Genomic DNA, 13,931 nt, shown 5'->3' with positions numbered 1-13,931 from the left:
ATGTATTTCTGTTCAAAGCTTAAATCAGTCATCGGCACGCCCCCAGGGACACAGACAGGACCAGGTGTCATGTGACAAGCCTGTTCTATGTTCACGTATAAAACCCCACCCTGATTTACTTTCTTCAGACCAGGCCTCCACTCCATTGCGAGTTGGCCAATAGGTTTGACCATACAATTCCTCTACTGAAAGTTAACTTTTAGACTACCGATACCGACAGAATAAGAACAAGTCTTTGATATTAATTATTAGTCTGCAGCTAAGTAAATTATATCATTGAACGCGAAGACCGACGAAACATCCAATCTATAACGACATTAATGAATGTCTCTTTGAAAGATCCATTCTAACCAAGAGAGAGAGAGAGAGAACTCTCCAACAGAACGACCTTTCCAACGAAGATCACGACGACACACTGAGTGTAAATATATATATATTGATTGCAATTGTTTCCGAATGAGTGAGCGTTCATGTGCAAAGGATTAGCATATCAATTGTTAATATTTATCAACTCTGTGTGCCTTCTCAGCTGCCCTTTATGAGCCTTTGTTTTTAACAAGACACCAGCCATGCCTGTTTAGCCCACTAGGGCACATTGCTCTACCAATTCTTTGTGACGATAATTACTTTTTGTATGCTTTCTGTGAATTACTTAGTTTAGTAAATAAATGATTTTAAGACAATTGATGTATGGATGACTTTAGTAAAGGCTGGATTCGTGCAGAAACAACAATTTATGACGTTTGGAGTGAGACTGGACGCGAGGTAAAATACACCATTTAAACCAGAAGATAATCGGCCTATACTATAATATAATATAATATAATATAATATATAATGTTATAATATAGGAAATTTATATTAGGAAAATTATAACTTTGTAATCTGAATATTTTCCTTGGTGCCCCGATCTCCTAGTTAATTACAGTTAAACGATTAATCAGTTAATCGCTTAATAATAATAACAGGGAGTTATTTTGATAAACATGTCTTCAGTTTAATGGTGCCCCAAAGACACAACATATATGGAGCCCCCGTGCGAGGAATCTAAGATAGAATTGGACTTTGCTGTGAAATTCTATATATCAATTGTGCGAACAGAATTGTACAAACAGCCTGCTATCTATACAAAAGGTGATTGTGTGTACTTTCCATTGGGAGAAGCTATTTAGAGTGGCTCTGGTCGTACGTCGATAGCAGTGAGGGATAAATTCCAGATTTAGTCCGTTTGGCCAAACGGTACTATTTCTGTCGGTCAATATTAACTTCTAGAGTAAGGTTAGAAATTAGAAGATAACTGTCCGGTGACCGAGCCAAATAATTTGCCTACCGCACTAAGACAGTGTGGGCAGACCGTGTGCGTATCTGTATTTAAGTACCGTGTCGCTCCGGTCAACATAAACGCTAGCAGAATATGCTGAATGGGGTTAAGGTGAGACGTCACTAGAAAACCCAACCCTTTCCAATGTGAGAGGACCCTATTTTGGGGCTTGGAAGTGATACTCCTGAACAAAGTTAGGAAGAGCTTAGCATTACGGGCAAGCTAACAGAGAGGGAACATGTTACCCTCCCCGTACCACGTTTAAAATTCCTCCGCTAGCGTGACGGAAGTCCAGACCTTTATACTTCCGTTTAATTTCAGCATTCTATACCCTGGTGGTGAAGAATTGCCAGAACATCTCTAGGGGAAATCCAAACGTGGATCACGGTAAGATATCCAGACAATCGCAATTGACGTCTCATTCAATTTAACTAACAAGTGAAATTGCCAGATTTACCTTTTCAAGTGGATCTTTTAAATAATATCCAAAATTGATTGGGCTTCTACAATGACACATGATTAACTTTTTCCAAACTTAACGTAGATGAAGCAAGGCTCTCAGGTTAATTGAAAGTTAATTCCCAGATAGCCTTTACAGGTTTGATTTATCATAAATAGATTAATTAGTCAAATCTTCTTTAGCAAAGCACATTCAGTAAAACCCATTACTGACAGGAGTGAATCCCATGTGGCTTCAGCCCCAGGGAGGAGCGTACCCTAGTGGTGAAGGGTCCCAACATTTGACCTATGGTTTACACTTATGATATCCAATCAGTGGAGATTGTATGGATTATCGTCTCATTCAATTTAATAAGTTCAATTGTCAAACATACCTTTCTAGGTTCTTTCAACTAAATGAGACAACTTAAACTTTGCATATTATTAACCTGGATGAAGCAACCTCTCAGGTAATTCAAGTTTAACCTCTACGGGCTAGGGGGCAGCATTGAGAATTTTGGAAAAAATATGTGCCCATTTTTAACTGCCTCCTACACCAACTCAGAAGCTAGAATATGCATATTATTGTTCAGGTTTGGATAGAAAACACCCTAAAGATTCTAAAACAGTTTGAATGGTGTCTGTGAGTATAACAGAACTCCTATGGCAGGCAAAAACCTGAGAAGGTTTCATGCAGGAAGTACCCTGTCTGACAAGGTGTTGTTGTTCTTGCTTCTGTTTATTGAAGAGTCAGGATCTTAGCTGTAACGTGACAATTCCTAGGGCTCCAATAAACTCAGAATTAGTATTAGAAATATTGTATTACCTTTACTGATCTTCGTCAGAATGCACTCCCAGGACTGCTACTTCCACAAAATGTTGTTTTTGTTTGAAATAATCCATAGTTATGTCCAAATACCTCCGTTTTGTTTGTGCGTTCAGGTCACTATCCAAAGGGTAACGCGCGAGCGCAATTCGATACACAAAAAGTCAAAATGTTCCATTACCGTACTTAGAAGCATGTCAAACGCTGTTTAAAATAAATTTGTATGGTATTTTTAACGTAAAATTGCGATAATATTCCAACCGGACAATAGTGTAGTCATTCAAGGAGGAAAATAAAAAACAGCGTGCTCGTGTGAATGCGCATATCCAATCTCTTTGTCCTCAGGCAGACCACTCAGAAACTGAGCTACTATACTCTGCCCAGAGACAGGAGAAGGCTCAATCCACTTTCTGAAGGCTTTAGACAGCCAATGGAAGCCTTAGACAGTGCAACGTAACAGCACAGATACTGTTGTTTCGAAAGGGACTAGAAAGAAGAACTACATTTCTCAGAGCGTCCACTTCCTGGTTTACTTTTTCTGAGGTTTTTGCCTGCCATATGAGTTATGTTATACTCACAGACACCATCCAAACAGTTTTAGAAACTTCAGAGTGTTTTCTATCCAAATCTACTAATAATATGCAAATATTTGACTCTGGGCCCGATTAGTAGGCCATTTAATTTGGGTACGTTTTTCATCCGGCCGTGAAAATACTGCCCCCTATAGCGAAGAGGTTAAAACAGTTTGGAGATGATGGGAAAATGATTAGTCTAAAGGAGATGACACAATAGTACACCTGACACATGACTGAATCCAAACATTACACTGATTGATTTTATATGCATTTTACATTTACTGTACTATTTGCCGCATTTGTTGATAATGTGATAAGAATAGTCTTGGAAAATTTGGGGTAGGTGCAACATTACAGAGACGTAATTTATAGATCGGCAGGTAAGGGTGCTCGAGTGACTAGATGTACTTTATCATTTAGCAATCATATTTGCCACCAATGCTTCTTATAGGACACATCACTGCACACTATACTCCTCTGTAAACGGGTCATCTCTGTATACCCGTCGCAAGACCCACTGGTTGATGCTTATTTATAAAACCCTCTTAGGCCTCACTCCCCGCTATCTGAAATATCTACTGCTGCCCTCATCCTCCACATACAACACCCGTTCTGCCAGTCACGTTCTGTTAAAGGTCCCCGAAGCGCACATCCCTGGGTCGCTCGTCTTTTCAGTTCGCTGCAGCTAGCGACTGGAATTAGTTGCAACAAACACTCAAACTGGACAGTTTTACCTCAATCTCTTCATTCAAAGACTCAATCATGGACACTTACTGACAGTTGTGGCTGCTTTGCATGATGTATTGTTGTCTCTACCTTCTTGCCCTTTGTGCTGTTGTCTGTGCTGTTTGTACCCTGTTTTGTGCTGCTACCATGTTGTGTTGCTGCCATGTGCTGCATAACCATGTTGTCATGTTGTGTTGCTACCATGCTGTGTTGTCCTGTGTTGCTGCCATGCTACAGTATCTTGTCTTAGGTCTCTCTTCATGTAGTGTTGTCTCTCGTCGTGATGTGTGTTTTGTCGTATATTTTCATTTAATTTATTAATATTTTTAATTCCAGCCCCCGTCCTCACAGTCGGCCTTTTGCCTTTTGGTAGGCGTTATTGTATAAGAATTTATTCTTGGGTAGTCAAATTAAAAGGTTAAATAAAATAAAATAAACAGAAGACAAACAAAATGACTAAGAGGACTAACTGGTGTCTCCAAGTGGCCACACCTCTCCAAAGTGTACACAGTTCAGAAGTAATTTTGATGTCGTTTTATGACTGAAAGAAGAGTCTTCAACAATAAGGTGTTTTTTTTGCTCTGCTATCTGTGCCGAAACAACACTTGTAGTTGTTTTGATTTGAAAAACAGCCCTTCATCCCCATGATCACACAATTACTGTTGTTTACGCGATCCAAAAACAGTCCATTATAAATCACAGTCTGGGTCAGGTTGGCATCATTTGAAAGCTTTTTCTATTGCCAACATGACTAGCTTAATTATAAAATACGATATTACAATGTTAGGCATTCAGATTTCTTCATAATACAAACACAGGCTCATTCTGTTCAGGAAAACCCAGGTTATAATGTAATGTACTCTTGTAACTGTACATCAAAGATAGTGATCATTAACCTTGACACTGTACATTAAATGAGGTTTATGATATAAGGCTGAAATGCGAAGTGCACATTTGGACTCACAGGTGTTTGGCTTGCTTGTATGATATCAAAGCGATATTTATTATCATCCTCAACATCTGATTTTTCAATAAGCATCGTCTTCTTAATTTACTGTATTTCCCTCACTTTTGTTTTGCAAAAGTTGCCCAATTAGCGGGAGGGATGGGGGAAACTTGTTGCCCCGCTTGTTGCTCAAGTTCAGAATGGGTGTCAGTCAAAACCCTTACAGAGCTATGAAGTGGAAACCCCGAGCTCTGACGTCATGTATTGCATGTTACTGTACAGCCACTGAGATACAACTTAGGTACTTATCAGTGTCCAAATCTGACATTTTCAATGTAGTGGAGTACTCCTTTAACTCAACACATGGTACAAGTGTAAAGGTCTAATAACTATTTTAATTTGAAAACCATTTAAGTTAATTTATTGTAGACATTACTAATTGAGAATCCTACAAATGTACATGACTGACAGTTCACCGTTTACAGGTTGCACAGTTGGAGAAGCTACAATTACAGTTCACTCCAAAATCTAAGTTTTCAGATGTTTTCAGACCTCAAAAGTGAGTTATAGAATCCAGTGCTCTGCTCTTGTAGCCATCTCTCTAACAGTAGTAAATATATGGTTATTTGAGTGGAGTACTCCTTTAACTCAACACATGCTATAAAGTCTTCTTGTGACATGGTGAGGTTGGACCCAGGTGCAGAGAAGAGACCAGATGAGGAATCAGTGGTTAAGGATAAACATAAATACTTGACTGAGAACCGGTAACCGAAGGATCACAGGAACACTGGAAAAACAATTAACACTATGTCTCAAAAACTCACTCAAGAGACAACCGCACATAGCGAAACAATTCTAGCTTCTACAAAGGAAACCAGAAAACACACCTCTTTTAACAGGGAAATCATAATGAGTAACAGGACACACCGGAGTGTCATTAATGTCTCTAGGGCGGTCTCTGCTGCCCCCTGGTAACAGGTGGAACCATGACACTTCTAACATCCACACACAGCAAAATGTTCTCAGTTTATGATATAGCAGAACTGAATGCCACTGTGCATTCCTCTTGTTATTTCCTTGTAATATGTTTTCCACCTTTATAAACATGTTGACACAACAAGGTTATAGCTGGTTGGTGACCTGTGTTAAACTCCTCCAGAAACTGAAACGAAGACAGAGGTGAAGAAGATCATGGAATGTGTCAAAAGCAAACTTGATGATCTGCCTTCTACAAAACTCATTGACTTCCTCAGGTATGAATTTTTAAATGTGAAGAGAAAACACATGGAGAAAGACTCATACAGGCCACTAAATTGCTTTAATTGTTTTCGTCTTTCATTTCTAACAGAGGTAAGATCCAAACATTGGAGAAAGACAAAAAAGAGATAGTGGGTGTTTTTGGGAAGACTGGAGCTGGTAAGAGCTTCTTGATTAACACCATCTTGGGTGAGACAAAATTGCTGCCCTCTGGAAACCAAGGGGCATGCACCTCGGTCATGATTCAGGTTGAGGCCAATATGACAGACTCGAAGTACATCGCAGAGATTGAGTTCATGACAGAGGAGGTAAGAGCATCTGTTTCATCTGTTTATTTCCTAATCTCACAATGTTTTGGAAGTGGTGTCATGAGGAATAGTAAAATTAATTAAAAGCTTCTTTCAAACATATCAATGCAACTAAAACTTAGATCTGAATCTGAGTCATTGACCCAATATACACCTTGTATTAAAAGAAGAAACAATATAAGAAACAACAATACAATGTATCTCGCTATAAAAACTGGTCCTCTTAAATTTTAATTCCAGGTTGCACATCAAAATATTTAAGGGAATATCCAATGGTTTGCTATGCCCATACAGTCATGCCAAGCATACAGATGTCTTAAATTGGAGGGAAAAGTTAGATCTGAACACAGTTGTAATTGCAAGTAATACCAGGTGTAATTGCAATTACATGCAAGGTCAATGTTTGGAATCTTATCCTATCTCAGCTGTTCTTCAACGTCGTAAATCCTTGTAGTCTGCACAAACCCAGACTTTACTTGATGAATCATCCATACACAAATTGGCTCAATTATTTATTTACTAGCTAATTACACAATTACAGAATATATAAAACATCCTAATATTATACAGTAAATACCGTCCCTAGAGGACTTAACAAAACATGACAGTTTGGTTACAACACGGTAGAAACAGAGAGAAAAGGGGGGAAGGAACGGAGACAAAGGAATGGGTATCTAGGAGAATGGGGAACCTACGCTCATGGAAATACAAATACATATGTCACTAATAAATCGCTCATTTGAAAAAGTAATGCAATGTATTTACATGAAGCTGGCTTCAATAGCTGGTCGATGTGGTAAGACTCTGGTTTGCCATTGTCCTTTGTAGAGTCTTCCGGGTCATAGTGGTGTGAGAGGTTCATCTCACTTTATAGATGCTTCTGCATTGTCGTCAGTGTTCTCAGACTAGACTTGCGCACATTTTCAGCTGCAGACTGATATGGGCTGTAGTCTAGGATTCACTTCTTTAGTGATCAATAGTTCGGCGCTCCACACCGTCTGGTATTTTGTTAGAGTTGTAGTTTCAAACCATTTGTAACACCCGGCTTACACCGTGTGTAGACTGGCCTAATAGAAATTCAACCATTTCAAACATGTGGAGCATCTGTGACCATACTTGGTTGGTCTTCCAATCCATCTGGAATTAGAAATTCAACCATTTGCAACCTTAGCTTACACCATGGTTTACGTGGTCTGGTGGGAATTGCATCACGGGGGCTTTTATATTTGGATAGAAAAGGGGCCGTCTCATCATGTTTTTGTCCACCTGGGCGTGGCAACTGACTATGCATAAGTTACCATAAAACAACCAATTTCCATTCAGAAGACTAAATCACATTGTTATCTTTTCAAAAGTATTCTTAATCATTCATCTTATACAACATTCAGATGTAAACCTGACAGCTGGGAAATTAAGAGATACTGTTATGTTGTCCTATTGTCTTTCATGAAGTCACAAAATGAAAAAAAATTGACATGGTCGTTTATGCACACCCTGACCGTTTGACACATCCTCTATGTTGGAAATATTGTTCATTCATTCATTCTAGGATGTTGGAGTTTTGGCAGGAAGGGTCTCTGTTAACAAAGGCTCCTCTCTCCTCTCTTTCTGCATAACCAGGGGGAGAGAGAGTCTCTGCCAGGAATTTATGACCTGTCGTAAAGTCAAAGCGGTCCCCCTCAAAGCGGAAAATGTATCAACGGAACCAGAGTACACTCTGCGCGTCGATGCTTTTAATCCTGAGATAGCCGCAGTGCTTGCGGAAGTGTCTGAAGGACAAGAGAAGTTCATCTCAGCAATAGTATCGCGTGACTCCATGGTGGCGGGAAGTTGGTCAGAGACTGCTGGCTCGAAATCATATAAAGACTTGTCAATCAGGTTTGCTGATTGAATGTGACAAGATATTGTTATATCTCCTTGGGTCAGATGCTGCACTGAGAAGTGTCAAGACATCTCTTTCAAAAGGGGTTCTTCTGATAGATGGTCCTTGTGGGTGACTGTTGCAGTCAGCAGTAGGAGACGACAGTATGGTCTGTGGAGACTGCACAGGTGCCTGTGACCATACTTGGTTGGTCTTCCAATCCATCAGAGGGATCAAACGATCCTTCAAGTCTGTTCCGAGTAGCAGTAGTTCAGATTTGAGGCTGATAACATACACAGCGTGAACAAGCGATACATCTTGGAATCGAAATTTCCGCATGAGTCGCATTGAGAGGCGAGGTAGCCTGAGTGAAACCTCGAAGGAAAGTATCACATCGTTCTGTTTTCAACAAACGTTTAGCTGGGTTCAAAGCCCTTTTGAGATCATCGAACAACGTTTGAGAGATGAGCAACATGGTAGCTCCTGAATCAATTAGTGCATGACAGGTTAAGCAGTCCTCCAGGACTGTTTCCAGGTATGGGCGCCTTGAGTTATGATATACCCCACAAAGTGGAGTGGTCGTTCAATATGACATGATGTGTCATTTCTGTTCATGGCGAAGACAGATTGACTTCTCGGTTTTCGAGTGGAATTGGCTCTTGCAAAGTTTGACCTTTTTCTTTGCAACCTTTTTCTATAGGCACAGCCTGTGGGCTTGTGTCTTGATCGAGTGGGCCCTGGATAGGGTCTCGAGTGAAAGCGGGGGTGATTTGATTGTTAACTTCCTTGCTATGGGTGTTAATTTGGGCGGACCTGTTGTCTGGCAATTCCACGTCTAGTCATAGTGACTTGTCTGGTTTATCAATTTTTCTTTGCATCTTTACTTCTCTTAGCAGAGCTTTTAGAGAGTATTTGCACATGTTTTGGTCATCATTGAACCCTTTGTCACCGATGTGTTCTGACACTGTGGTGGATGGGGTGCGAGAACGTAGCGATCCGGTTGATTGTAGCGGTAGTCGATTCGCTGGTGACGTACTTTAGTTATTTAGACCGCGGTGGGTATTGGTATTGTGGTTTTGTGATAGAAACCGTTGTTGTGCGTCATCTCGATGCTTCAATACCTGATAATTCACCCTCTAACTGGAGTGAGTGCTCCTGTTCAAACTTCAGAACCGGGATGTCAGGGCTCTCAGAGCTGCGCACTTTTGATGCCTCAAAAGCTGTACTCTCAAGCTCTCTGAGTTCTGAGATTGGCAAACCAACATGGGCTGTAGGGCCCAAGTAGGTAATGAAGTGGGGATATATGTTCGACAGAAACATTTGAATGGTAACAGCTCTTCCATTCCTATTTCAGTAAGTAGGCCAAAGTAAGCTGAACGAAGCCTATGATAGTAAGCTTGTAGGTGTACATTACGAGCTTGTTTGACAGTGTTAGCCAGCGAGCTGTCGTGTTTGCGAGTCGCAGAACCTCTGAATTCTATTTTCAAAGCTGTGGCAAGTTTAGAATAGTTGTTTTGCACGTGTTGCTGTTGGATACGAATGAACCTTATCACGTGACTATTCAACAATCACTTTAACAGGTAAAGTCTGTCAGCACCCGTAGCGTTCGGGTAGCCATCCAATGCATCCTCCATGTCTGCTAGGAACGTCTCAGTGTTGTTTGGCTGGCCTGGAACAGGGTCAAAGGTGCGGAAGTTTGACAAGTTTGTCAAAGTGTTCCCTGCAAAGTGCGCGGGGAGCATCTACTTCATCCTGTGAAGGCTAATGGGCCGGAAGGCCAAGAGGAGAAGCGTAGCTTTGACGGCGAGGATGTGCCCTATTACCCTGGGTCAAACAGCCAAGAGGGGAAGACTGAGGGACAATTGCAAGAGGCAAAGTCTGAAACCTTCTGTCGTCTTCACTCCTCTAAGTACCGAGCTCTGCTTGCGGGCTAGGTTGCTCTGTTGGGTAGTCATGCTGTAGCGCGGAACTGTTCTGGAATTCCTCCAGATGGTACCTAAGGGTGGTATTCTGCTGCATAGCAGAGTCCACTTGGGCGCTTAGAGTACTTATTTCAGACACGCGGGTGTCGCACTTGCGTCATTCGGCCTCATACTTATTTGACATGGTTTTCAGGTAGAGGTCTCGAGTACGGAGTGAGAGATTCAGTAATGAGATTTCCTCCGCTTGCTTAGAAATCAATATTTCCATCTTCATCACCTGAGTTCTCTCATCATTCAATTGGTCAGCGACTTCAATGAGTTCTGCTGATTTGTCATCCAACTTGGTCACTGTGTTCATTAACTGATCGTCTTTGGTCTGCAGCATTTGGACTAGAACATTGTTACTTTGAGTAACGTTCAACAAAACTACATGCATGTTATCAAGTTGCAAGCTCTTGTTTGTAGATAACTCGTCAGATTTATCTAGTTTGGTGTGAATTTCGTCATATTTAGTTTTTGCTAAATCGAGTTGCTCCTGTAGAAGACGATTTTGTTCCTGTAGAAGATGATTTTGTTGAAGCTTTTGTGCTCATTCGTTGTCATACATTTTTGCAATTACTTTTAATTGTTCAGTTTCAAACTCAGTTCCACAGTTAGCAGCATTTCCTGCTTTTGTCATTAGCTTCCCGGTTCTCTCTACCTGTCCCTTTATGTGTACCATTTCCTGCTGTGCACCGCTGTATTGGACCAAATCCAATCTCGGATGGCAGGACATCAGGGCTAAACTGGAGAGTACCTTTACAAGGCCTGCGCCCGATGGTTGATTTTGGAGAGCGTTTGTCGCGATTTCCACTGTTTTTATTCGAATGGGTAGTTAGGGTTGGTATCGCTGCTGAGGTCAGCAATCAATCCGTTTATGAGTGAGGGTTCACTAATTAGCGTGGGAGTGGGGACCACCCCCTCTGATAGCTTGCACATTATTAGAAAATGTAAGTTTTGGGGTTTGAGTCGTTGGAAGCTGCAAAACGTTAATGAACTGTCACTACTGCATCAGTAATGTGGGAGTAGGACGTCAATGATAATGATTAATCCTACCTGGGTAGGCTATCTGCGGATTAAACTTTAATTAACCTGAGAGGTAGGTTCGTCTAGGTTCATATGGAAAAGTAAAAAATGTCTAATTTAATTGGAAGAACCTGAAAAGGGATGTTTGACAATTTAACTTATTAAATTGAATGAGACAATGATATCCAAACAATTGAGATATGATAGTCCAGCCAAAGTGTATCCCGTAGTTACACCATATGAGAACACGTTTTGCTTTCAAATAGAATATATATAGAATATATATATTTGTTGTATTACTTGCTGTTCTTCACCACTAGAGGTCACTGATCTCACAAAGCTGAACTCGAACGGAAGTACAGAGGCAGAAGAGTTCCAATTTGACACAGGAATGTCACAGGAAAACAAAATGTCTGCTATTCCTTTGTTAGCTTTAGCATCTCGTGCACAGCTAGCTGTTTTTATACTGTTCCCACAGCACAACAGGATCACATATAATACGGAAAGGGGTTTACTAGTGACGTCTCACATCCAAACCCTTTCGGCATACAACACCCCCCCCCTCCCCTCCCGACCGTTTGCCACTTCCTCTATGTTGGAAATATTGTTCAATCATTCATTCTAGGATGTTGGAGTTGGCGGGAAGGGTCTGTTTTAACAAAGGCTCCTCTCTGCATGTCCAGGGGGAGAGAGAGTCTCTGCCAGGAATTTATGTAGGCTTATGAAAGTTGTTGTAAAGTCATAAAGCTGCCCCCCCACCTAACGGGGGGGGGGGGGGGTGTTGGTCACATCTCTGCTGCCTAGCCGATCCACTGAAAGGGGCGAGAGTCATGACAACACTACACTTTCACACCTCATCTCTAGGTGCAGTAGCAACCGGGTCCAGGTCTTGTGCCAGGCTTGTCGATTATCATGACAAAAATCCCCATCAACATCTGTCTGTTTAAGCTAGAGATGCATGGGCTGTGTCTCAATCCACTTTATCCGCCGATGTCGGTTTTCTGCATCTTCGGTGGAAGAGCTACAACAGTGCTAGCCATACCAGAAGACATCCGAAAATCGGTCTTCTCTCAAAAACGTCTGTAGCGTCTGAACGGTTTGGGCTAAAAACTCGACAGTGTTCTCCGGTTTGCTCTACCACCCCCACAAGCTTCACAGGACTCATCTGAAGTCGGTACCGCCGATGTGCCAGCTAATGTTTTTATACCTACAGCAGTCAAAAAATAAAGGAAGAAGAATGCTAAATGATCCATGGTATGACCATCTAAAAACAACTCCATATGGCCTGGGACCCCTAGACATTGCATTGCTAGTGTTGCTGGCTAGGTGGTTTCGTAACACTTAGCTGGAAAATAGAGATACAGCATGTATTACTGATAAGATAATTATCTAATAAAGGTAAATGAATCAATAAACCATGATGAATTATTAGTCTTACAGCATGGTTAATGAATAATCAATGTAATGATCAATGTAGGGATCGATTGGTCTGATTAGTTCCGGAAAGTCCAGGAACCACTGGAGAGGGAAAGAAATGTGTGTATGCAATTAGTATAGAGAGCTACAGAAGCAGATGGCCAAGGGAGTAAAACTTCAAAGAGTTCCTAACCTTGAAGGAAAGGAACAGGCTGAGCCAGAATGTGATAAACAGCGTGAGAAGTCAATGGGGGTTGCAGGTCACCAACAGATTGTGTGTAAATGCATGTGCGTAAGTAAGCAAGAGATATATAAGGACTGTTTTGTTATCCTGACCTCAGAACGTTCTCTGAATAAAGCTACAGAAACCTTTTGCAGAAAGCTGAATCCTTGCCTAATTATTTTAACTCATTGTCTTACAAACCTTGGGCATTAGTCAAGGCGAATTGATTATTGATTATTATCATCAAGATATAAAATTCCTTTAACAATTACACATTTGTTATGGTTTTACATTTTTATCAGGAATGGAAAGAGGTGCTAGAATCCATCTTCAGAGACAGATCTTACAAGGATGGAAATGAAGACCAGGAAATGGATGATGATGATGATGACAATGATGATGAAAATATATCAGCTTTGTATGGAAAAGATGGAAGTGGGGCAACCTTAGAAGAATTAATGGACAGGAAGCACTTCAGAGAAGTTCCAGAGTTCCATTTATCAGTCAAGAAAATATTTAAATGTAACACAGTAAGTTAGTGTCATGCAAGTTCACTTCCGTGAAGATTGTGTGCTTTTGTGAAAAAATAATATGGTTAAGAAAATCATTTTAGGTCGGCAACCAGGTCTGATTGCAAATTACTACATCTGTTAGGTTCTATGATTTTTGCCAAAGTGTTATTTTAAGATATTTTGTTTTTCATCAATGCATGTAATGATGCTTTTTTACAATTGCAGGCTGAACTCTCTGAAAAGATAACTTGTTACACACGGAGTGACACACAGAGTGATACATTTAAAAGACAGTATTGGCCGCTTGTGAAGTGTATTACCATCAAGGTGCCAAACTCCAAAGAATAGCATGAAATTAGCTTTAAAACTGCAAAATGTTCTCAGCCTCATGGCAAAATGTGAACAAAAGCATGAGATTAGCTGTAAAACAAATGCTTTCCTCTGTCCAATGGCAAAAAGTGTAGAATTGCAGGAAATTCATTTTAAAACTGCAATATTTTCTTTTAGTTTCATGGACACAGTTGACAATTTAAGT

The 13,931-nt window shown here is 40.7% G+C and overlaps 1 protein-coding gene across 1 annotated transcript in view; it reads left to right on the top strand.

Annotated features, from left to right (window-relative positions):
* Nucleotides 1-13,931, top strand: part of LOC115206374 (uncharacterized) — a 40,236-nt gene that overhangs the window by 12,047 nt on the left and 14,258 nt on the right. Inside the window, exons 2-4 of the mRNA XM_029773239.1 lie at nt 5,992-6,085; nt 6,181-6,397; nt 13,187-13,414. Of these exons, the coding sequence (XP_029629099.1) occupies nt 6,024-6,085; nt 6,181-6,397; nt 13,187-13,414 (507 nt within the window). The 5' untranslated portion in view covers nt 5,992-6,023. The remainder of the gene's footprint in view (nt 1-5,991; nt 6,086-6,180; nt 6,398-13,186; nt 13,415-13,931) is intronic.

The sequence above is a fragment of the Salmo trutta genome, chromosome 1 (assembly GCF_901001165.1).
Source record: "Salmo trutta chromosome 1, fSalTru1.1, whole genome shotgun sequence".
Lineage (NCBI taxonomy): Eukaryota > Metazoa > Chordata > Actinopteri > Salmoniformes > Salmonidae > Salmo > Salmo trutta.
The sequence above is the reverse complement of the archived record's forward strand: the minus strand, read 5'-3'. Positions and strand labels throughout refer to the sequence as shown.